Source organism: Panthera onca, chromosome B2, assembly GCF_046562875.1.
Source record: "Panthera onca isolate mPanOnc1 chromosome B2, mPanOnc1 haplotype 2, whole genome shotgun sequence".
NCBI classification, from domain to species: domain Eukaryota; kingdom Metazoa; phylum Chordata; class Mammalia; order Carnivora; family Felidae; genus Panthera; species Panthera onca.
Window position 1 is genome coordinate 66,365,807 of NC_138343.1, and position 26,200 is coordinate 66,392,006.

A 26,200-nucleotide genomic window follows, 5' to 3' on the forward strand; every position below is an offset into this window, starting at 1 on the left:
TCACCTCTTCAGTTGGAAAGACATCTCCTTGTCCCCAACAGGAGTTCTGTGAGTCCCCAAGGGGCCTCTCCCTGGGCTCACTTCTAAGTTCAGGTTACCAGCACGTGGGCATCTCCAGTTTCTTTGCTCTTTCCTGTTCCTCCTCCAGGATACTGACCCTCCCCAGGTGTGCCAGGCACTGCTGTCTTCTTTTTAGTATTGGCTGGGGGATGAGGGGTGTGGGAGAAAGGGAAGAGGAAAGATAGAGAAGTGAAGGAAAATTCAGATTTATGCCACTGTGGGAAGTTCTATTACTTGCAAATACTGTGAGTAAAGTTGTTTTTTTTTTTTTTTTTTAAATTCCTTCCCCCAGAGAAGGCTTATATATGGTTTTAGAATGATCCCTGAGTCAAGGCAAATGGAGAATCTCTGCTAGATTTTGAGTCCTTTGAACTGCTGTTGGTGAGACATGTAAGTAATGCTTTAAAAAAGTCACATATATCAATCCTGTTTTCTCTCTTTCTTAGATAAAGCTGTTTTGGAGTAAAACTCATGCTGCACCATCTGAGAAAGTCTCTCTTAGGATCTCTGTGACACAGCCAGACTCGATAGTTGGGGTTGTGGCTGTTGACAAAAGCGTGAATCTGATGAATGCCTCTAATGATATTACAATGGAAAATGTGAGTATAGCTATTTTTTCATTATAAAAATACATGCTAAAAGAGCAAAAAAGAAACTTTATTGCATTACTTCAAATATCTAAGGGAAATTTTATTGGTTCCTCTTCAAGTGTAAGTCAGTAATGAGTAAAGCTTCCAAATAAAAAGGATTTGCATTCTGGTTGTTGTGTTGGGAAGAGGCTTATGTGGTGAAGTGTCTTTGCTGTCTTACATGAGAGATGCCATCTAGAGTTTTCCCTCATTTTCATACTGTATTTGAATTTAAGACTCTCGAGAAAGTACTAGGAAATTGACTTGTACAATTCTGGATGACCCTGGAGAAGAGAGCTTTCGATAATTTTGAAGTACTTTCTATTTTGGTTATACATAATGGTTATATATAATTACTGCCTCATTGAATTAACTATTTGTGGTATATTGAAGGAGTGAAATCCTGTTAATTTGCAGAACACTTATAAACCAAGAAATATATAAACCTCTAGTTACATTAGTTACATAAACTAATCCTCTATTCATTAATCAATTTTGCTTTGTAAGTTCATTGTTGTTCATTTTTATATGTAAGTTCTTGATGTATTCTTGTATATATCCTGGATATACCCTAGCCATTGCTAGTTGAAATCTAGATTGTATAACCTATGTCAATTAATTGATTAAGTATAGTAATTAACAACACATGGGAAAAAAATATAAATGTTTAGGCTAATTTGGTCATCTTGAGAAAAATTATATATTTTTTCAGCTTATAAAGGTAATTTTTCTCAATCCCTTTATTTATTTTTTAAATTATTTATGCATTTATTTATTTTGACTTGTTTTATTTTTTATTTTTTTAAATTTACATCCAAATTAGTTAGCATATAATGCAACAATGATTTCAGGAGTAGATTCTTTAGTGCCCCTTACCCATTTAGCCCATCCCCCCTCCCTCCAGTAACCCTCAGTTTGTTCTCCATATTTATGAGTCTCTTCTGTTTTGTCCCCTCCCTGTTTTTATATTATTTTTGTTTCCCTTCCCTTATGTTCATCTGTTTTGTCTCTTAAAGTCCTCATATGAGTGAAGTCATATGATTTTTGTCTTTCTCTGACTGACTAATTTCACTTAGCATAATACCCTCCAGTTCCATCCATGTAGTTGCAAATGGCAAGATTTCATTCTTTTTGATTGCCGAGTAATACTCCATTGTATGTATGTATATATATATATATATATATATATATATATATATATATATATACCACATCTTCTTTTTCCATTCATCCATCAATGGACATTTGGGCTCTTTCCATACTTTGGCTGTTGTTGATAGTGCTGCTATAAACATGGGGGGGTGCATGTGTCCCTTCGAAACAGCACACCTGTATTCCTTGGATAAATGCCTAGTAGTGCAATTGCTGAGTCATAGGGTACTTCTATTTTTAGTTTTTTGAGGAACCTCCATATTGTTTTCCAGAGTGGCTGCACCAGCTTGCATTCCCATCAATCCCTTTTAAAAAAGATTCATTTAAAACAAATTGGTCATTTTTTTCTCTTAATATTAAAAAACTCATGTTATTCTAAAAAGTCTATAGCATTTTGGATTTGATTTAACTGAATTTAGTAATATCTCTCATTTTATAGCTTTCTAAATATCTTAAGTATATTATTTCATTTTTGTTTCCCTGTGTATGTACACACACACACACACACACACACATGCACACACACACATACACACACACCTCTATCTAGTGCTTGTGCTCTATTTCTGTCTTTGTTTCTTTGTCTATCTTTTAATATATTTACATAAAATTTTGTCATATATAAGATTGCTATCCCATGGGGCGCCTTGGTGGCTCATTTAAGCGTCCAACTTCGGCTCAGGTCATAATCTCACAGTTCAAGAGTTCGAGACCCACATCAGGCTCCGTGCTGACAGCTTGGAGCCTGGAGCCTGCTTTGGATTCTGTGTCTCCTTCTCTCTCTGCTTGCACTCTGTCTCTCTCTCTCTGCCTCTCTCTAAAAATATAAACATTAAAAAAACAAAAGATTGTTATCCCAGCTTTCTTTTGGTTCAACCTTGCTGGCATATTTTTCTACCTTTTTATTTTCAAGCTTTTATAAGTTTTCCTTTAAGTTTATCTTGTAGGTAGCATGTTATTATATTATATTTTGTTTTTGTTTTTAATGTCTGGTAGTCCATATCTTTTAATAAGCTTATTTAACACATTTACAAGTATGGTAATTCTTGTCTTAATTAGGAATTATTTCTACTTTATTTCATATTTTTAAATGTAATTACTTTTCTTCCCTCTTTTTATTTTTATTTTTTCCAGGGGTTAGATCAAATTTTATTCTTCTGGTTTGTAAGTTATACATTCTGTTTTTGTTCCTATGACAGAGGCCCTTAACTCATGAACCATACTACTATTTATTCTTGCTGATTTCTTAAGACTATCAAAATTCTATCTTCACCAGACAAGACGAGCATTTTTTCGCATGCTCTCATTTTATTTTATTTTTTAAATTTTTTAAAATGTTTATTTATTTTTGAGAGAGAAAGAGAGAGAGACAGACAGACAGACAGAGGTGTGAGTGGGGGAGGGGCAGAGAGAGGGAGACACTGAATCCGAAGCAGACTCCAGGCTCTGAGGTGTTAGCACAGAGCCTGATGCAGGGCTCGAATTGGGAATGGTGAGATCATGACCTGAGCTGAAGTCGGATGCCTAACCAACTGAGCCACCCAGGTGCCCCAGTATGCTCTCATTTTCTTGCACATCCCTTTTGTCTTTCACTTGTTACCACCTTCTTCTCCAATCCTGCCCAGACCATGTTGTGATTGTACAGGATTGTAATTCAGTGTCATTATTGATTGCCCTTGCAGTCTATGCTCTTCCTTCATTTTTTAATTCTGGAAATTTACATCTGTTATTTCTTCATTTGTTTCTTCATTCTCCATTTCTCTTCTTCTGAGACTCTTGTTATTCAGTGATTGGCATGTCTACTTCCATTCTCCATATCTCTTAGCTTTTTGTTTTATGTTCACTATCTTTTTGACTTTCCTTTTTTCCTTTGAGAGAGCTCCACAGTTGACTCTGCTCCCTGATCATCTATCAGTTGTATCTATCCTCCTTTGATTTCTTATATTGGGTTCTTTATGTCAGCTATTATATTTTTAATGTATATTATTTTCATTGGGTTCTTATCTTTCATTCTTGTTTTATATTGCTAATATTTTCTTTTATCTCCTTATGTCTATCTGCCATGTTTATTTTAAAATCTTGAACTGGCCTTTTCAATATTTCGCATCATATGTTATGTGTTGTCCATTTGGATGTCTTTTATGGAAGTCATACTCTTTGGATGTAGTTGATTTGGCAGCTGTTCTGATATTGTCCATTGGGGAAGGCTGAACACCCCATTCCAATCTGTGTAAGTCTTGTGAGTTTAAAGAGGGGGAGGGGTCAAGCTTCAGAGACTAGAGAACTACTCTTGATCTTCCCTGTGTGCTGCTGGCTTTTATTCAATGTTTCACTTTTAAGCTCTTAGGGAAAAGCATCACCAAGAAAAGGCAGTTTTTTGGGGTCATGATCCACCAGCTTTTAGGGTTTGGAGTGCAGAGGAAGAGTGAGTGCTTGTGGCCATGGGTCTGTCCACGTGTTTTCCTCAGTTTCTCCACCAGAAAAGCAGAGGTGCTGACCTGGTATTATCTTCCTGACCCTTATACAGGCAGTGTAGGCTGCTGGTGCAGCTGCTGATTTTGGCAGTGAAAATGCAAGGAATGATTGTCCCAAGGCTGTTTCCTGGAAAGAAGCAAGAGCAGAATTAAAAAATCTTTTCTCCAGACTGCCTCTAGCAGCTTTCTGCCACCCACTTCCTCCCAACACACCAGTTAAAGTTATCTTTTACTCTTCTCAGGCTTTTCTCATACCACTCATCCAAGTTTCCTACTTGCTTTTCTTGTTTCTCCAGAGTTGGCTCTGGAGAAGGGCATCAGGAGCCTGTGGTAATAGACCATTTTGGTTTCTTTTGTTCTTGTTAAATTTATACATGGTGCCGAGAGACTCTTGAACACTTTGGGAAAATTTAAGTGTGCTAGATATTCCAGAAATGATTTTCAGACATCAGCCTTTGCTCCAGCCTTGGCAATGCCTTTTTGTTGAGCCAGTGAGAAAACGAGGATTTCTTTTTGAGATAGGTGTTTCTTCTTGATAATTCCATTGATTCATGCCTGAGTGTCAGGGGAAGGTGATCTTGCATGCATTTGTGTCCTATAGCAGAGTTTGAGTCTTGGGACTAAAATCTTTTCTCTCCATTATGTCTGGCTCTGGCTCCATTGTCTACAGTTGGACTATACACTGGTTGTATTTGCCAGCTTGTTGAGATATTATGAAATTTTCTGTTTTCTCCTTCTGTTGTTTTCTTCTCGGTGCCTGTTCTAGCACCGTGTTTGCTTACCATGGATGTAGCTGCGGTTGTTGTTAGTGTGGCAAAAAAAGTGGATGCAGGTGTTTGATTTTAATTTTTTTTAACGTTTATTCATTTTTGAGAGACAGAGAGAGGCAGAGTGTGAGTGGGGAAGGGACAGACAGAGAGGGATATACAGAATCCAAAGCAGGCTCCAGGCTCTGAGCTGTCAGTACAGAGCCTGATGCAGGGCTTGAACCCACGAACCGCGAGATCATGACCTGAGCTGAAATCAGTCACCTAACCGACTGAGCCACCCAGGTGCTCCAGGTGTTTGATTTTAAATGTGTTTTTTTTTTTTAAATTTTTAAAAAAGTTTTATTTATTTATTTTAAGAGAGACAGAGACAGCATGAGTGGGGAAGGGACAGAGAAAGAGGGGGAGAGAGAATCCCAAGCAGGCTCTGTACGGCCTGTGCAGAGCCTGATGCGGGGCTTGAACTTACGAGACCACGAGATCATGACCTGAGATGAAATCAAGATTCAGACAGTCAGCTGAGCCACTGAGGGGCTCCAAACGTGGTTGTTTTTTAAATTTGCACTTAGACTCTTTCATGATTTGTATTCCTGCCTTTGTCTTAATTTGTCTAGTTAACGCTAATGTAAATAAGAGAGATAGGTTGAAATAGTTACCAAACTGTATAATATCTTAACTTTTTTTATTGTGGTGAAATGTATGTAACATAAAATTTGCCATTTTAACCATTTTTGAAAGACAATTCAGTGGCATTAATTACTTTCATGTTGTACAACGATCATCACTATCTGTTTCTAAAACTTTTTTGTTACCCCAGACAGACTCTGTAGCCATTAAGTGATAATTCTCCATTTCCCCCTATTCCCAGCCCCAGCCACCTCTAATCTACTTGTCTTTATGAACTTACTTGTCTAGACATTTCATATAAGAGGAATCATATAAAATTTTTTCCTTCTGTGTCTGCCTTATTTCACTTAGCTTAATGTTTTCAAGGTTCATCCATGTTGTAGCATGTATCTGAACTTCATTTCTTCTTATGGCTAAGTAATATTCTGTTTGATGTATATACCACATTTTGCTTATCCATTCTTCTGTTGATGGACGTTTAAGTTGTTTCTGTCTTTTGGTTATTGTGACTGATGCCACAATGAACATTGGCCATACATGTATATCTGAGTGCCTGTTCTTTTCAGCATATACATTGGGATGGAATTGCTAGGTCATATTCTAATCTGTGTTTATCTCTTGGGAGCTGCCAACTTTACTCAGTCTTTTAGCCTATTTTACTCTCTCTTGCTAGTAATGAGTGCTGCTCTTAAAAAAATAACATTGCTAATGTGATTATGTAAATATCTCAATATTGAAAAAACTATCTCATTGATGTTATAATTTGCAGTGCTTTATCAACGAGGTTGAATATTTTTTCTGTTTGTTAATAACTTACATTTCTTTTTTGTAAACTATCTCTTTTTGTTATTTAAGAAAATGTAGTTAAGTGACATTTGCAGAACTTATATTAACCATCAAATTTAACCCGTTTATTTCTGCCAGAAGTATGGGTTGTTTTCAATGCTGACCCCTGTGTGTTGGTTTAGGAATTGACATTTAAATTCCTCCTGAGCAAACCTCAAGCCCACATTTCTTAGGAACTCTGGATTAGTGAACAGAGTGAAAATAAGTTAAAAGAATCAATGTAATTTTAGCTGATTGAATCATGAATAAGGCATTCAAATATTTGTTATTGTTCCATTTGTGTCACTTTCAAATTAGATAAGCATGTGGGCTGTGTGTTATCTAAGTAACATACAAGAAATATTACAGAGGGCAGAACAGTATGATACAAATCAATTCATTCCACATATTTTATCTTCTCCTTAGGTGGTCCATGAGTTGGAGCTCTATAACACAGGGTATTATTTAGGCATGTTCATGAATTCTTTTGCAGTTTTTCAGGTATGTTTAGCTTATTATATAATTTGGAAAGATATAAATATCTTTTACTATTGCAAACACCTTCAGAATTAATTATCTGATTAACCTTTTATTAAATGTGTTGTTGAAGTATAGTGTGTTATATAAATATAATTTGAAATGGAAAGATAATCATCCTTCCAATTTTAAAAGCAAATGGAAAAAGTGTGTGTGTGTGTGTGTGTGTGTGTGTGTGTGTGTATCTGTATCTGTGTATGAGAGGGAGAGAGAGAATGCTCATGTATGTACCTAAATTCTCAAAAATGAGATAGAGTCAAAAAAACTCAAAATTTTCATGTCTGCATAAAAACAAATGAACAAGAGTGAATTAAGAGTATAGAAGACTGCTGTGACATTTTACAAAGCATTTAAACTTAAAAAAATTTTTAAAATTATTCTTTTTAGGAGTGTGGCCTCTGGGTATTGACAGATGCAAACCTTATGAAGGATTACATTGATGGTGTTTGTAAGTAGAACCTAGCAATGTGCTTTCAAAGTATTTAAGTCTTTCATCTCAGGTATTTAAAATTACTTATAAGTATGGATGATTTCTGGTTTAATGGATATGGATATTGTGATTTCATTTTCTGTTCTCTTTTCCTAAAGTCTTTGGAGTTTAATGTACATTTGAGCCATGACATGGAATATTTGTCTGGGCTTCTGTCTAGATTTCCATTTGCTCCCTTGTAGTTCTTTGAAATGGTTATTTTTTTGGGGCATATTGGAAGATCCTATGCTTCCAATTTATATTGCAAACTGTGCTGTTATTTTGGAATTAGATAAAAGGAACAACATAGTTTTGAAACATTTTTGTTCTCTGGCATTTTGATGTTCACCTAGCATATAGCCCAGATGCCATAAGTATGCTGGTATATGCAGTGTGCACACACACACACGCATGTTCACCTAGAATATAACCCAGATGCCATAAGTATGCTGGTACATGCAGTGAGCATGCGTGAGTGCATGCACCTGCACACGTGCATGTCTCATCAGTCTGAGTTCTTCCTGAGCAGGGTCACACCTAGTTCCCTGTGTTGCTAAATAGAGTTGCTACCCAACTAATAATAAGAGTGCTTAGGAAGAAGTGAAATGTTTTGACTGAAGGAAGTGTGGAAATGAGAATGGTTAACTCCAGGAGTTGTTCTCTTTTCCTTTAGGTAACATTATGCTAATATCATCTTGTAAGGCTGTCACAATTTGTATCCCCGGATTCCCTATTCCTGCCAGGTCTTCTCAGTTACTCCACACTAAGCCCCAGGCTCTCCAGCTTTGGGCTGATTTTTGACACTACAGGATACCCGAGCCTCTGCCCTGAAGCAAAAAGATCATTGTATAGTATTAAAAATTTTATGAAATCATTATGATTTCTATGCATTAAAGATAATATGGTATGGTTAGCTTTCTTCATGTAACAATCCATCCTAGACACCTTCTAAGCAATCTTTTTCCATTCTCTCTTTGTTGGTATCTGCTTTTACCCATCTTTTTTCATCCTTACTTATCAAATCCTGATTTCCACTGTAATACTCATTCTGTTGTTAGTAATACTTATTGTATCCTTTACATTTCCTAAGAACTTTCTTCTACCTTTTTTTCCCCACTGTTTAACAGAAGAAATTTGATCCTCCTACTAGCATACTGTGTCCCTAGAAACCTTCTTAAGTGACTGGCATTCATTTTTCTGCTTCTCTTCTGGATCAGGGTTCCTAAGTACATAATGTATCTTTTTTTTTTTTTTTTAATTTTTTTTAATGTTTATTTATTTTTGAGACAGAGAGAGACAGAGCATGAACAGGGGAGGAGCAGAGAGAGAGGGAGGCACAGAATCCGAAACAAGCTCCAGGCTCTGAGCTGTCAGCACAGAGCCTGATGTGGGGCTCGAACTCACGGACCGTGAGATCGTGACCTGAGCCGAAGTCAAACGCTTAACCGACCAAGCCACCCAGGTGCCCCAGTACATAATGTATCTTGCAGTCAGTACTATGGCATCAGTAGTTACTCAAGGTCACGTTATCACTGGAACACTGCTTTACTTTTAACATTTCAAATGCCTATCCTTCTACCTTGGATATTCACTCACTCCCTTAAATCTATTGAATGCCTTCTTTGTCCTTACTAGAGACCAAATATCTTCCTTGGTCTTGACTTCTGGTTATTCTGGGTTATTGGCTCCTTCTGCTTTCACTTTCCTCCAGTACTTGGCCTGGACCACCATGATTATTCAGTTTGGTAGCATTCTTCCCTACTTCCTTGACATCTTCTTCATTAACCCAAACTTTGGAACATCTTGACTGTTTATCTTACCCCTCTGTTTCTGCATCCCACAAATACCTTAAATTCAGTATGTCACAAGCCAAGTTTATGATCTTCTCTTCCTTTACAACCTTGCTTTTCCTTAATATAATTTTATTGATATGTGATTCCTTGAATTGATATAATTTCAGACCTATGTTAATGAAATCATCATTTACCTAGATGCCTAAATCAGAAACCCACAACACATCCTTAGTTCCTTCCTCTCTGTCAGATGTGGAATAACATGGTAGTTAAGAAAAGGATTGCCATCAAATACTTCTGCTTTTAAGTTCTGGTGTTTTGACACTGAGAAAGTCAATTAACCTTTCTAAACCTCAAATCTCCAATTGAAATATAGTGCTAATAATATTATTGGTATTACAGGGGTATTATGATGTTAAATTCAAAAACATTTAAATTGTATGACACATGTTTAGCACTTATAAGTCTGCAATTACCTACTATTTTATTCCTCAGATCCAGTTCGTTCATTCATTATTTAATGGATAGTGATGATATTAATTGCATGCCTAGTATGTACGAGGCAATGAGATTTCAACTTGGTCTAGTGGGGCAAAACAATATATAATTAGAAGAGTGTGCTGAGGACTGGGGTGGGGGGAGTCAGCATGCCATGGGCATACACAGAAGTCATCCACCCAAGAGGCAGGGCAGAATCATCTCTTGAGACTATTCTTCCTCTCCTCTCCTTGCTTCAGGCCCTTGTCAGTGTCTCGTTGACTATTGTAATAACTTCCTAACTTAACTGCTTTGCCCACCTTCCATTTCCTCCAGCTCTAAACCATTGTTCACACTGATGCCAGAGTTATCATTATAAAACATGAGCTGTGGGCTGGATCATGTTTCTAATTTATTCTAAAACCTTCAATAGGTCAAAATTGCTTAAAGGATCAATCTAAGTCCTTCAGCATGGGAGATTGGATATTTAATATCTGGATTTAGCCATTCTTTCTCTTCTCATTTTACGCCCCTCTTACCTAATACTCACTGTCATATTTGGGACATGCCTTTGTACTTAGTTTACCTGCCCTGTGTCCCTTTCCCATGTGGGGTACTCTTTAACTGGAGACTTAAAGAAAACAGAATAAAAAAACCCCAAAACCCCTGCAAAATGGATTTTTTTCCCCTAGCCACACTATTTTCATCATTCAGATTTTGGATAAAATCAGCCATTATTGTGCACAATAGGCATTTTTTATATGTCTGTGTCACTCTTAACATGTTTACTACAGTTTTCTATTTGTCTCCTCCAATAGACTGTGAGTGAAGAAGCTCCCTGCATTCATCTTTGTATCCCTCGTACTGACTGTAGTCTATTTTTTTTTTACATTTTATTTTGAAATAATTATAGACTTATAGAAAAGTTGAAAAAATAGAAGTAGGTAATCCAGAGTTTGTATGGCAACATAGCTGTTTTTAAGTTAGTAAACAGGATGATTGTGGCATCTTATGGCTGGGATAGCCATTGGTAACTGGCACTAGGGAGCTAAAAAGAATAGAAAAATTGAAGGTAACTTTAAAAATGATTTAACTTATTTTTTAGCAACTGCACTGTAAGTAGTTTTTTAGGTGTTGGCCATATGGGCAGGAAACTTTTTTTTTTTTTTTTTTTTTTTTTTTTTTAAGTTTTGGCATTGCCGTAACTGGCCACAGGGCCTTGGGTAAGTCACTTGACTTCTGTGGGTCTCAGGTGTCTCATCTGTAAAACGAGAAGGTTGGATAAGATGAGCTCTAAAGTCCCATTCAGCTGAGAGGTGCTGCAATTCCATGGACTGAGTTTATAATCATTCTCTACAGGGACTTTTTCCTAACAGTTGCCAATGTTGATTTTTAGATGACAGCGTAGAACTTGCCGAGAGGTTTGTGGAGGAAAATGAAGGATACTTGGTAGATTTCCATGACTTTTCTTCAGTTAGCGATCCACGTGTCAGAAAGCATTTTCCAGAGACTTGGATTTGGCTAGACACCAACATGGGGTAAAGATTTATCATGTTCTTTGCTTATATATATTTTGTTTAGTGTTATTTTTAAACAAGTTTTGTGTTCTTTCTAATGTTTAAGTGCAAACATATTGTGGTTAAAGCTAAATAAACCAAGAGGTTTTTTATCTTAGAACGATATTTAGTGTATTTAAATGTAGTATATAATAAAGCCACATGCAAATTGGGGCAGTGAGAGTATCATTAAGGAGAAGATAGACCTTCTTCTAACGAAGGGTGTTTTGAACTTCCTTGAAGTCTCATGGTTCTTGTTTGAGAAAATTGCTGAGAGTACACTTGTTGCCTTGGGGTGAGAGTACTGACGATTACTCTCTCGGCCTTGTAGCTCCTTATAAAACATCCCCGTGAGCCACAGGGAGAAGCAGCACAGGTGGTGGAGGGACTCAGCTTAGTTGACAAACCCTGTGCTATCTGGTCTAATGACTGAGCAGATGAATCATGAAATATGCATATATTTTATAGTCAGCCATGTATGGAAACTTGAAATAAGACACAAGTCAAAGCTCAAAACACACACACACAAATACATGACCAGGATACGGAGGGAAACTTTCACGTAAATTGACAGAAATAAATCAAGTTAAATTTGAAAATATGTATTTATTATCTGTACATTTATGAAAATAATGGTCATTCTGAAAGTGTAAACATTGTTGAAAGCTTTTAATGGAATATGAGTCAGGATGCAGTGTTATGGCCTTATTAAATGACCTGGTCCTTGAGAATTTGGGATCTGCCGTTTCATGCTCACTCAAAAAAATTTAGATAGGCAAACAATTTGGAAAACTAAAACTCTTCCAAAAATGGTTTAGGTTATGTTGACTTTTTTGGAAATGTGTCAGTTCTCAGGGTTGTGATTTTTGTTTTTATCTTGACTTTAGTTCCAAGATTTACCAAGACTTTGAAGTTACCGTGCCTGATTCTATCACTTCTTGGGTGGCTACCGCATTTGTGATCTCTGAGGACTTAGGTCTTGGACTAACCAGGACTCCAGTGGAGGTAGTATATGAAAGAGCTGCTTATAAATGTTAAAGTGCCCAAAGCAAAAAAAGTGTCCACTCTTCAATGGATTTTCAAAAAAAAATTGCTTATGATGTTGCTCAGTGTTTAGAGGTTCCTTGGCTTTTCCTTTTTGTTTTTTATTAGTTGTTTACTTTAGAATGTGAGCTGTATTGAACTCCTAAATGTGTTCCATCCATGTTAAGATTTGGATAAAAAGTTTATTATTGACTGAATCCAACCATTTCCAAAGGCCAGAAGACAGAGGATTTCTGTGTGTCCCTCTGATAAGGATGAGCAGAACTTCTCAAGATGTCCCCTAGAAGACATGCCTTCACATTTCTGGTCAGATTGCAGCATATGTGACTTCCTAACCCAGTCGCTGGCGAGAGGAATATACACGTTTGGTCTTAGACCAGTAGTTCTTACCTCTGTCATACCTGAAGCCCCCTTTTTATAACAGATATTTTGTTTTCCCCTTTACCATCTACAATGCAAGTCATAGAAAATATAGTATACTTACATACTCAATTAAAAAAATCCATATGATGCCTTAAGTGAAATATTGAGAAATAAAAGGAAAGTAATCTGTAATAAAGTAATACATATTACAGTATATAAGTTATCAGTCATAGCTGCACTAGGAGTCATATGTATTTAACTGTTTACTCCAGGCATGGAATCACCCTGTGTGTAATAGCTGCAAATCAAGTTTGATGTACACGTATTGTTTCAGCCACTCAAACACCTTGAGTAGTACTGCCTGTGGTGATGTCGGTTTCTGAAACTGAACGACTTTTGGTAAAGTTACAAACAAAACAAAGGGCAGTCTTCTGTTGATTTATAAAATAGCTGTATTTATGAAAAATTCAGTGTGTATTGAGAAATGCAATATATTTCCAATATTTGGGTTCATATATAAGTTGGAATTAGGTTTGAAGTTCAGGTCATTACAAGAAGGTACTTTACATGAATGTCTGAAGAGATATTCAAGAATCATGAGGGACAGGGGACAGTTCTTCTGTCCTGAGCATTACAGACTTTCACCCACTATGTGTCAATGGTGCCCCTCAATCATTGTGACAATCTAAGACACTTTCACAAATGTCTAAGTAAACCTCTAGAGGAAATTACTGCTGCCAGTGACAACCATCGGCCTAAATTAATCAATGGCTGCTTTCAGAGGCAGGGTAGGGGTTCAGCTTCCCATGAAGGATTTGGCCAACAGTATCAGAATTGGGTCACCAATGAGGAAGTACATGTGCATGTATATGTTAGAACGTAGTAAGCAGAACATCGTCTAGACTTTCCACGTGTCTAAAACAGGGGTTGTTTGATTTGGCCAGTTGGTGGAGTCATTATAGCACAGTAGGTCAGGAGCTTGACTTTGGCATCAGACATTCTGGGATCCATTTCTGGTTCCTTCATTTACTAGCAATGTGATCTTGTACTCGTTTCAGATATATCTGAATTTCAGATTTCTTTTCTGTAAAATATGTGCATAGAACCTGCCTCCTAGGAGTTGTAAGAATTAAATGAAATTGAGTAAAGTACCTATAAACTGTTGGGACCACATTAAAGTAAAAAGTTTCTGCACAGTGCAGGAAGCAATCAATAAAACTAAAAGGCAACCTACTGAACGGGAGAAGATATTTACAAATGACATATCCTATAAAGGGTTAAAATACAAAATATATAAAGAACTGATAAACTCAGTACCCCAAAACCAAATTATCCAATTAAAAATGGGCAGAAGACATAAACAGCTGTTTCTCCCAAGAAGATGTTACAGATGGCCAGGAGACACACGAAAAGATACTCAACATCACTTATCATCAGGGAAATGCAAATCAAAACTACAATGAATTATCACCTCACACCTGTCAGAATGGCTAAATTCAACAATACAAGAAACAACAAGTGTTGGCAAGGATGTGGAGAAAATGGAACACTCTTGCACTGTTGGTGGGAATGCAAATTGGTGCAGCCAATTTGGCTGTGCAAAACAATATGGAGGTTCCTCAAAAAACTAAAAATAGAACGTTATGATCCAAGAATCACACTACTGGATATTTACCCCCCCCCCCCCCCCCAAATACAAAAATACTAAAGCAAAGGGACATATGCACTCCCATGTTTATTGCAGCATTATTTGCAATAGCCAAACTATGGGAGCAACCCAAGTGTCCACTGATAGATGAATGGATAAAGGAGATGTGGTATATGTGTACATATGTGTATATATGTGTGTATATATATAAATATTATTCAGCCAGAAAAAAGAATGAAATCTTGGCATTTGCAACAACATGAATAGAGCTAGAGAGTATAATGTTAAGTCAAATGAGTCAGAGAAAGACAAATACCATATTATCTCACTCATGTACAATGTAAGAAACAAAACAAATGAGTGAAGGAAAAAAAAAAAACCCAGATAGACAACCAAGAAACAGACTCTTAACTATAGCACAGATGGTTACCAGAGGGGTGATGGGTGGGAGGATGGGGTAGTAGGGGGTGGGGATTAGACAGTACACCAATTATCATGATGAAAATAAAATAAAATGATAAAAAAATAAAGTTCCTAGATCCTGGTAGGCATTTAGTAAAATGTAGTGATTAATATGTTAAATACCATAAGCCACATCAGTTTATCATCATCATTCATTTGGGGTAAGTTGCTGTTTGTTTCCTGTTGATAGGCAAGTGGACATTTCTATGTGAAATTATAGGCTTCATAGGTTTTGTGAGATTTACTTTTAATTGCATGTAATATGAAGCATTTTGACTTTAATAAAATATGTATTCATTGTGTTTTTTCCAGCTACAAGCCTTCCAGCCATTTTTCATTTTTTTGAATCTTCCCTACTCTGTTATCAGAGGTGAAGAATTTGCTTTGGAAGTAACCATATTCAATTATTTGAAAGATGCCACTGAGGTAATGTATTAAAAGTTTTGTTAATCATTCATACTTCAGGAAAAAATGGAGAAAACACACAGGGTTATTAATGTTTGGGCATCTGGGCATGTAAGCATTTTATACATTTCTGAGAGATTGAAAATAAACACACTTTGTCAGTGATTTCTTCTACTTATTAATGTCTAAGGATTGTATTAGTGTGTCTGTCCTTCCTTTCTTAATTTCTTGCATATGTTTTCTACTTGAGCCACGTAACTTCCTTACTGTATGTGAGGCAGGTCTGTGTCTTTCCTGACTCCCTGTGCTGTTTCCCAGCCTTCCCCACATCTAGAGGCATTGCCCCTTTGCACTGCCATTCTGTGTTCCTTGACTTATTCCTCTCAAGACCTGGCATAAAACTAGGATATCTTTCCTCACCCATTCTGTTCTGGGCTGTTTCCATGTTTTTATAATGTATTTTGTTTTGAATACAACGTATTCAAAACAAGGCTTTGTGTTTTGAGTCATGTGCCTAGTGTTTCCTTAGGTAGTCAGTTCCCTGGAAGGCAGGCTTAGGCCACCGTTTGTATTGTGCCCATAGTAGTGCTAACCAAGTGATTAATTCTTTCCCCTCAGAGTAAGTAGGACTATGTTATTAACTTTGTTAAGTGAAAATGCCACAATCTCATTAAGCACTATGTTTGTAAATTATTTTTAAATTGTACTTTTTAACGTAGTCAACAATGGTACTTTGAAAAGAGCAGAAGATCTGGAATCAGAAGGCCTGGATTCGACGTCCCACTCCAGCCCTTGCCAGCAAATAACTTAATGTAAAATGGGAATGATAATTCTTGTTTCTACAGAAAGTATTTTGAGAAAAAGATGAGAAAATAAATGGAAAACAATTCATGAAGTGTAAGGCCTAGATAAATGCCATCCTTGGCAAGACTGGCAACTTTGACAGACTTTACACAAGTTTACAACCAACATATGCTTCAGGACTGATGTCTGCATCATTCTTTCCTTGGGATAATTTCAGCCAAGACTCTCAATAGATGTAATAACCCTGCATCCTGTTTGTCTTAGGTTTTTCTAATGGGACCAGTGTCCTAGGATGATGCAGTTAAATCAGGCTTGTGGCAATACCGTGACATGAAATAACCTTTCTGGGCACATCCTTCCCACTCAAAGCCTTCAGATGATGACAGAATTTAATGTTAGTGGGAGTTTAATGTTAGAAATGGAACCGAAGAGTGCCCTTTTCCCACAAATCTTGAAGTGGATGACGAGAACGTAGGAAAATGAAGTTTTCCCTGATAACCTTCTCATCCTCTTCTTGGCTGAATCTCTGTCTCCTATTTCTCCAGTCTTGAGCCTCATGGATTTACTAGCACTTGATGTGGCTAAAGCAACACTTTACTTATGAGCGTTTATTATACAAAACTTTTGATAATTTTCCTTCCAGGTTCAAGTAATCATTGAGAAAAGTGACAAATTTGATATTCTAATGGCTTTAAATGAAATAAATGCGACCGGACACCAGCAGACCATTCTGGTTCCCAGTGAGGATGGGGCAACTGTTGTTTTCCCAGTCAAGCCAACACACCTGGGGGAAATTCCAATCACAGTCACGGCCATTTCACCTGCTGCTTCTGATGCTGTCACCCAGAGGATTTTAGTAAAGGTAAATGTTTGAAGTCTTGAATAATTGAAACGGAAATATATAATTAAAAAGGAAACAGAAGATGGTTTTTCTCTTGGTTAAATTTGTTGGCAAGATCTAGTAGGTCATCTCCTCCACCCTGGTATTGTCTAATTGTTATCTCATCTGTCTGTAATGATACATAATATGTTTTGGAAGTAATCATCCATTTCCTCTTCAAATTTATGATATGTCTATATAGCAAATCTCTTTTGCAGTCAATCAATTACATTTACAAACTGTTTTACATTAGGGTCCTATCAAATCACGCCAAGTTGAGGGGCACCTGGGTGGCTCAGTCAGTTAAGCGTCTGACTTTGGCTCAGGTCATGATCTCATGATTCGTGGGTTCGAGCCCTGTGTCAGGCTCTGTTCTGACAGCTGGGAACCTGGAGCCTGCTTCAGATTCTGTGTCTCCCTCTCTGTCTCTGCCCCTCCCCTGCTTATACTCTGTCTCTCTCTCTCTATCTTAAAATTAAATAAACATTAAAAAAATTAAAAAAAAATCATGCCAAGTTGATATGTAGATTTTGAATCTACAGTTGTATGTATTTTGAATGTATAGTTAGAAGCAATTTTGTAGATTTTTCTTTAGAGAAGGCATTATGCAGAAAAACTCAGCCTGGTGGGTAAGCACTTGTGTCCTGGGGTGAGACAGCCCTAGGTTCAAATGCCAGTTCTGTCAAGTGTGACTTGGGGCAAGGAGTTTGATATCTCTCTCTCTTTTTAAATCTCTCTTTGGATAATAATAGGATTTACCTCAGAGAGTTTTTATCATTACCTTTTCATCTTCTCCTTTATCATTTCAATTGCTATTTCTTTTTTTTTTAACTTTATTAAATGTTTATTTATTTTTAAGAGAGAGAAAGAAAGACAATGCGAGAGGGGGAGGGGCAGAGAGAGAGGGAGACACAGAATCTGAAGCAGGTTCCAGTCTCTGAGTTGTCAGTACAGAGCCCCACATGGGGCTTGAACTCACGAACTGTGAGATCATAACCTGAGCTGAAGTTGGATGCTTAACCGACTGAGCCATCCAGGCACCTCTCAATTGCTATTTCATGAAATGTTTTATCTACTTTAATTAGAAAGTAAGCATTTATTAACAGATTTGAAGCAGGAATCAAAAATGGTAGGTATTTACCTAATGTACGCATAGTGCAAACACTGCAGGCAAGATGTTTATCTTATTTGCATAAAACTCTGTAGACGGATGAGTGGAGACCATGTTAATCGTGTTCCTTTTTTCCAACAGGCTGAAGGAATAGAAAAATTGTATTCACAATCCATCTTGTTAGACTTGGCTGTCCACAAATTACAAACTCCCCTGAAAACATTGAGTTTCTCATTTCCTCCCAACACAGTGAGTGGTAGTGAAAGAGTTCAGATCACTGCAATTGGTAAGAATACAATATATTGCCATGACTCCAGGTTTATGTGTATGTGTGTGTGTGTGTGTGTGTGTATAACACATTTGTTATCTATTATAGATGTATTTTCTAATTTAGTCCTAATGAGAAGAGGTTGCTAAAGTTTTTAGTTGGTACCAACTACTGATTACAGTAGAAAGACTAGCAGATATGTGTTCTACCTAGACCAGTTCTCAATCTCAGTGTGCATCTGAATCACGTGGGGATCTTGTTTAAAATTTTTTTTTAATGTTTCTTTATTTTTGAGACAGAGAGAGACAGAGCATGAGTGTGGGAAGGGCAGAAAGAGAGGGAGACACAGAATCTGAAGCAGGCTCCAGGCTCTGAGCTGTCAGCACAGAGCCTGATACAGGGCTTGAACTCACAAGCTGTGAGATCATGACCTGAGCCGAAGTTGGACCCTCAACCAACTGAGCCACCCAGGTGCCCCACGTGGGGATCTTGTTTAAAGGAAGATGTTGGTTTAGTAGGCCTGGGTGGAGCCTTGGATTATGCATTTCTAGCAAGCTCCCAGTTGATGTTGATGCTTCTGATGTGTGTGAAGATCACTCTTTGACTAGCAGCGCTCATTTATAATGTGGCTTGAGGGAGGGAGGGATTCTTTTTTTTTTTTAATTAAAAAAAATTTTTTTTCCAATGTTTATTTTTGAGAGACAGAGCATGAGTGGGCAAGGGGCAGAGGGAGAGGCAGACACAGGATCCGAAGCAGGCTCCAGACTCTGAGCTGTCAGCACAGAGCCCGACTCGGGGCTCGAATCCACAAACCATGAGATCATGACCTGAGCCGAAGTCAGACGTTCAACTTACTGAGCCACCCAGGGGCCCCAAGGGAGGGAGTATTTCTAAGGGCCGAGCTTCTGGCTTCTGTGGCTTTCAACCACTGATAATATCAGAATCTTGTGTGGAGCTTTGTAAGAGCTGCACTTCTGACCTACACAATCAGCATTTCTTAAGCTATGGTTAGGGTGTGTATATTTTGAAAAGGCTCCACAAGTGCTTCTGATGACCAAACGCTGAGCTCTCTTGCCTAGAGCAGTTCTCTGTGCAGGACACAGATAACCTTTATAACAGGAAGCAAGCCACTGACTTCACCCTGTCCTAGTCACCTTCTGGCAACCTAAGTGTGTTTTTGCATCAGCTGTTAAACAGAGCTTCCACACAAACGATTTGTTTATATAGTTGTGCTTTACAAATAACCGAAGGAAATGTTTAGATTAATGAAGATTAACGAATATAAATAGTTTGTTAGGTCTTCAAGATGTCAGGACCTAAGGCACTTTTTCAGAAGTTATTTTAAATCTCATCTGTAGGTGTAGTGTTTTCCATTATAACTCCAACAACCAAGCCCTCCATAGAGGACTTTTTGGGAGCCTTGAATATAATTCTTAAAAAAAATTTTTTTTAATGTTTATTTATTTTTGAGAGAGATAGAGAGAGACCGAGTGCAAGCAAGGGAGGGGAAGAGAGAGAAGGAGACAGAGAATCCGAGGCAGGCTCCAGGCTCTGATCTGTCAGCACAGAGCCTGATGCGGGGCCCGAACTCATGAACTGTGAGATCATGACATGAGCCGAAGTCAGATGCTTAACCAACTGAGCCACCCAGGCTCCCCTAATTCTTTTTTAAAAATTAGTATTTATTTATTTATTTTGAGAGAGAGAGAGAGAGAGAGAGAGAATGGGGAAGGGGCAGAGAGAGAGAGAATCTGAAGCAGGCTCTGTCTGTGCTGACAGCATGGAGCCCCAAATGGGGCTCGTTCACCTTGGGTATAATTCTTAAGAAGAATTAAATAAGCTCTCTACTTAGAGGAATAAATTCTCCCACAGTGTTGTGATGCTGGGAGGTGCAGCACGCACACAGGGGATGCAATACACATGCACACACATACACACATACACACAAAGGGAAGAAGACTTGAATTTCAAATGTATACCACCACTTCTTACATTGAATGAATCTATCTTTGGTTACTGAAATACTGTTGAGGTTTGATTTTTAACCGTGACACAAAGAATGGCTTTTCAAGTTGTATTTCTATATGATACATTTTTTAAAATTTCTTTTTAATGTTTATTCATTTTTGAGAGAGACAGAGAGGCAGAGCGTGATCAGGGGAGGGACAGAGAGAGAGAGGGAGACACAGAATCTGAAGCAGGCTCCAGGCTCTGAGCTTTCAGCACAGAACCTGACATGGGGCTCAAACTCACAAACTGTGAGATCCTGACCTGAGCTGAAGTTAATCAACTGAGCCACCCAGGTAGTCCTATATGATATTTATTTAAAAAAATCTATTTAGTAGTCCAGAATATTAGTGTGAATATTAGTTTGCTTCTTTGAATATGGAGAATCTAAGTTTATGTTCATTTTAAATATTAGAAACCATAAAAGCATAAGTGGTAATAATATAACCTCTATTTTTCTGTTAACATCTGTTAACGTGTTAATGGGTGTTAACATCTAAACTTTAAGACATCATATGCTAGCATGGCTGCAGCTTATTCATTTAAAAGAAGGCTTTATTTTTTAGATTCATTTTTTAAAATTTTATTTTAGGATTAGATGCTCACTAAGTATTTGGACTTGGAATGGTGTAAATTTCTAAAATATAATAATAGAAGAATGTTCTTCTCCATACAGCTCAACCACAGTGGGGTCAGAATTAGAACTCAGCCTCTGTATTTCTGAATTTTTACTTGTTTCCCCAGTCATGGTATTAGAATTTGGATAGAGGTGTCTCTTAAACATGCATTTTGTTTATTTTTAGATTACTAACTTTGAAGAATATTCCTAATCCTTTTTGACTGTGATATTCATTGAAAGACTTTGACTTGTTAATTCTACTTTGTTGTTGCTAAATAGAACACAGTGAAAACTACTCTAAGCCTTGCCCTTAAAAAAATCTTATAGTGTCTTAGTAAGAAATCAGAATGAGGTTCTAGCTATGTGAAGAATACTACTAATAAAACATTCCTTTCCTATATAAAAATGATGGTTTCCTGATGATCAATCCCTGACATATTTTTGTCCAAGAATTATTTTTTAAACTTATTTTTTGCCTAGTGTATGCCACATCTTTAACTGAGCTAAGAGTCTAATGTGTCACATAATTTACAAGTTCATTGCCACTGTGTTATCAGTTATTTGGCCAGTCTTCCTAAAAGTTTGATGTAATGTTTGTACTCTGTTCCAAGCAGTGGAATAACTATTGCTTCAGTGTCCGATGCCTTCTGTACTTAATGGGAGTCTCATTGCCACCAGTTATTGAGTATTTGCTGAATGTATTGAATATCTTGTGCTTTCAGGGGATATCCTTGGTTCTTCCATCAATGGCTTGGCCTCATTGATACGGATGCCTTATGGCTGTGGTGAACAGAATATGATAAATTTTGCTCCAAATATTTATGTTTTGGATTACCTAACTAAAAAGAAACAACTGACAGAAAACTTAAAAGAAAAAGCCCTTTCATTTATGAGGCAAGGTAAGCATTTTAGAAATATGCTTTTATTTGTAAAAACTTTTTTTTTTTTTTTTTTTTAGGCAGAGTTCACCCTATGCCATATTTCAGAAGAAAGTGATTTGTCCTTGCTCTGTGGTTGTAGGACTAGATGGTGCTGAAATGTGCTAAAAGAATGAGCAATGGGAAGATGTAATTGTCACAAATTGCTGCTAACATGTTTAAGGAGTTAGTGTCCAGGGGGGTTTGTATTTTTTTTTTTAATGTTTATTTTTGAGACACACACACACACACACACACACACACACACACACACACACAGTGTGAGTGGGGGAGGGGCAGTGAAAAGGAGACACAGAACTGGAAGCAGGCTCCAGGCTCTGAGCTGTCAGCACGGAGCCAGATGCAAGGCTCGAACTCATGAGCTGTGAGATCATGAACTGAGCTGAAGTAATGGCACTTAACCACCTGAGCCACTCAGGCGCCCCTAGAGGGGCTTGTATTTTAATAAGGGGCCTAAAATTTAAAGCTACTAAACATGTAGAGGACTGATTGTTCATTTATTCATCCCACATTTATGGATCATCTGTTAGTGCCAGTGTCAGTTCCACTGCTAAGGAAACAGAGGAGGTCAGGGCCTTTCTTCTCAAGAAATTCTCTGTTCAGTGAAGACAGTCTGTACATAAACACATGTGGTGTCATGGGGCGGGCACCTTCTCAGTGAGTTTAAAGTGTCAAGTAGGTGGGAGTTAGGAGGGAACAGTTTGCATGGGGAGGCCCTGCTGGCCCTTCAGAAAATGCCACACTGGGGATTACTCTCCCCTGACTCCTTGAGAGGTGTCTGTTCCCAGACACCAGATGCTTTGTGCCTGCAACTTGCAAATAACAACAGTTATCATTAGCTGAGTGCTTATATGTGCCAGGCAGTGTTCTAAGCCCTTTGCACCTAATACCTCATTTAAATTTTTTTTTTAATGTTTATTTATTTTTGAGACAGAGAGAGACAGAGCATGAACGGGGGAGGGGCAGAGAGAGAGGGACACACAGAATCGGAAGCAGGCTCCAGGCTCTGAGCTGTCAGCACAGAGCCCGATGCGGGGCTCGAACTCACGGACCGTGAGATCGTGACCTGAGCTGAAGTCGGACGCCCAACCAACTAAGCCACCCAGGCGCCCCCTTAATACCTCATTTAATGCTCACAGTGTTAGTATTGTCCCCCTATTTTTACAGATGAGGAAACTGAGACACAGAAAAGTTAACTTTCCCAGGGTCACGTAGCAAGTGAGTGGCGGAGATGGGATTTGAACTCCTTGCCTGGCCTGAGAGTCCATGCTCTTACAGTCCATACTTAGAGAACAACAAAAACATTTTTAACAAGAATAAAGTAAATTTGATTTCCTCAAATACTCCAGAAGCCAACCACCCAAAGTTTCAGTCTCACTTTTGCTCTTCCATGTTAGGGAACTTCTAGCCAAATCTCTGTGTGGCTGAGTTTATCTCTCGTTACAATTTGGGACACCTGCTGAGGTGAGGATTAGAGTGGTTTATGCAAAATGCTAAAAAAATCCTTGTTCAGTATAATCTGAAAATCGAGTCCACACTTTTAAACTCCCAAGTGTTTTGTTATTGTTTTTTTTTTTTTTAGAATGAATGGGTTAAATACAAATAGAGGCCAGCTGTTAGGTTTTGTTAACTTCTCCACAGTTAAGAATTAGAAAGCTTAAAGACGCTATTTTGATGTGAGCTTTTCTTCCAGGTTCCCTCATTATGTAGGGGCGTGTTTATCCTGAACAAAATTTTATGTAATAATGGTAATAACTAACCCTGTTTAAATGTTTTACAAGTGTTTTCGTTTACTTCTCCCCAAAACACTAGGAGGTGGGTGTACCGTCACTACTACCATTTTACAGATGAGGAAACTGAGGCACAGGATGGTTACATAACTTACCCCTGTTTACTCCCAGGTGATCTGGTTCTGGAATTCATGCTCTTCCTCAGACCTATAGGGGATAACTTTACTTTGCAATGTTCTTAGGTTGTTAAAAGCAGTAAGCTTAGGATGGAAAAGGTCCAGGAATTGGCCAAGATGCTTGAGTATGGCCAATGTGCAAGAGGTCTCAATGGGGCTTCTGATAAAATAGTGAGAGAGGAATGTGGGCTCCTATAGGGAAGGAGACAGCAAAGGTTAGAATCTGAAGTGTCAGGTTAGACCAGAGTAAGCTGTAAGATGTGGGAGCGAAGAGGAAAAGCTGGCCAGTGTCCAAAGCTCTCCCTGGGGTAGGCTGGCACAGACAAGGGCTAAGAGAGAGGAAGGGGGTTGTGAGTCAGGAGCCATAGGCTGCATGAGAGGGTAAACTGAGGAGGGCCAGGGACTGGAATCAGAGCGGGGTGTGACGTGGGTGCTGCTATGGGGGAAAGATAGTGGTATATTTTCCCTCAGATTAGAGACAGGCCCTGCAGGCCTCAAATGTGGTTATGTGTTCCAGGAAGTCCTCAAAGATCTAGCAATTGGTTCTTTCCAGACAGAGCTGCCCATTTAAAATTATCCTCCTTCAGGGGCACCTTGGTGGCTCAGTTGGTTTAGCGTCTGACTCCTGATTTCAGCTCAGGTCATGATCTCGTGGTTCATGAGTTCGAGCTCCGTGTCAGGCTTTGTGCTGGCAGTGCAGAGCCTGCTTGGGGTTCTCTGTCTCCTTCTCCCTCTGCCCCTCCCCTACTTGTTCTCTCTCACGCTCTCTCAAAAATAAATAAATAAGCTTTAAATTATCCTCCTTCATACATGTATTTGTAGATCGTTCGTATTTAAACGCAAGAGCTTATATTTTCAAGTTCTATCATAATTAGGGTTAGGAAGTGGCACCAAGTGCTCCCTGTGGTAGTCAGTGCCATGCTAAAAACAAATGAGATTTTACACATTGCCATAATGGTTATATTAAAGGAGATGAAGAATATTTGGGATTGTCATAATTTAACTCTGTACTGTTTGAAAACAAGATTCTGACGTATTCAAAATTTGGTGTGACTGACTTCAAGCAGAAAGTACATAGGACCTAGACTGTTGCTTTATAATTTGGTACATATTCTTTGGGATAATTTAATGAAATAAAGCAAAATATTTTAGAAAATGCCACATAATTCCATATTTTATATGCTTTATGAATTGTAATGTTAGGCTGGTTACCCCAGCCTCGTTTTCCCACCCACAAGACAGGGCTAATAAAATACCCACTTCATGGGGCTGTTTTGAAGGTTAAATAAAACATTTTCATACTTTAACACAGTAAACACCCAATAACTCTTAGGCATAGTATAGTTAGTTGCATCTGACCAGGGAGTTAGGTTCCACAGTCAGCAAGTAAGTCTTGTCCATCTGCCTCAAAAGCAAATGTGAAATTCTTCCACTGTCTCCATCCCATGGTGAATCCTTCCATTCAAATGCTGTCACTGCTCTCCTGGACAACTCCAGTGGCTTCCCTTTGGAAAGCCTGTCTGTTATGCCCATTCCCCTTCAATACAGGCTCGCCATATAATAAAAGGGATGTTTTGAAAATGTTAAAATCATGTCACTTCCTTGCTTAAAATTCTTTAATGGGTTCTCCAGTGGGTGAACTGGCCTTGCCTCCCTCTCTCACCTTGCCTGAGGCTGCCCTCCCTTGGCTTACTCTTGGCTACATTTGGAACACTCACTCCCAGCCCCATGGTGCTTCAGGGTCTCTCACCTTGCTCTTTCTTCTCCTGGGATCCTCTTCCCTGGTCTTTCCATGGCTTGGGTCCTTCTCATCATTTAGGTGGCATTTCCCTCAGAATGCCTTTCCTTTCCATTTAGAAACTCTCATTTATATGATTCCATTTCATTTTCTTCACCACACTTCAAAAAAAAATTTTTTTTTAACGTTTATTTATTTTTGAGAGAGCGAGAGAGAGAGCACGAGCAGGGGAGGGTCAGAGAGAGAGGGAGACACAGAATCCGAAGCAGACTCCAGGCTCTGAGCAGTCAGCCTGATGCGGACTTGAACCCACAGATCGTGAGATCACAACCTGAGCTGAAGTTGGACGCTTAACCAACTGAGCTGCCCAGGTGCCCCTTCTTCACCACATTTAACATTATTTAAAATTAACTTGTTTGCCTGTTATCTGTGTGTCTCCTTCGCTAGAAGGTAAGCTCCCTGACAATGGACACCGTGTTTAATCTTCTCACCATTATGTCACTATATAGGCAACTCCATAAATACAGACTGGATGAATGAATTACTGTCAATATTAATTTCTTTGAGCTTTACGTTCATCATCCTAAAGTGGAGATTGGGCCCAGAACATCTCTCAAGTACTTCCATAATTCAGTGATTGG

General features: G+C 38.3%; 1 protein-coding gene across 1 annotated transcript in view; it reads left to right on the forward strand.

Annotated features, from left to right (window-relative positions):
- CD109 (CD109 molecule) overlaps positions 1-26,200 on the forward strand; it is a 131,507-nt gene that overhangs the window by 77,110 nt on the left and 28,197 nt on the right. The window contains exons 15-23 of the mRNA XM_060615955.2: positions 507-659; positions 6,961-7,035; positions 7,459-7,519; positions 11,207-11,348; positions 12,254-12,371; positions 15,196-15,309; positions 16,736-16,954; positions 18,225-18,369; positions 21,700-21,876. Of these exons, the coding sequence (XP_060471938.1) occupies positions 507-659; positions 6,961-7,035; positions 7,459-7,519; positions 11,207-11,348; positions 12,254-12,371; positions 15,196-15,309; positions 16,736-16,954; positions 18,225-18,369; positions 21,700-21,876 (1,204 nt within the window). The remainder of the gene's footprint in view (positions 1-506; positions 660-6,960; positions 7,036-7,458; positions 7,520-11,206; positions 11,349-12,253; positions 12,372-15,195; positions 15,310-16,735; positions 16,955-18,224; positions 18,370-21,699; positions 21,877-26,200) is intronic.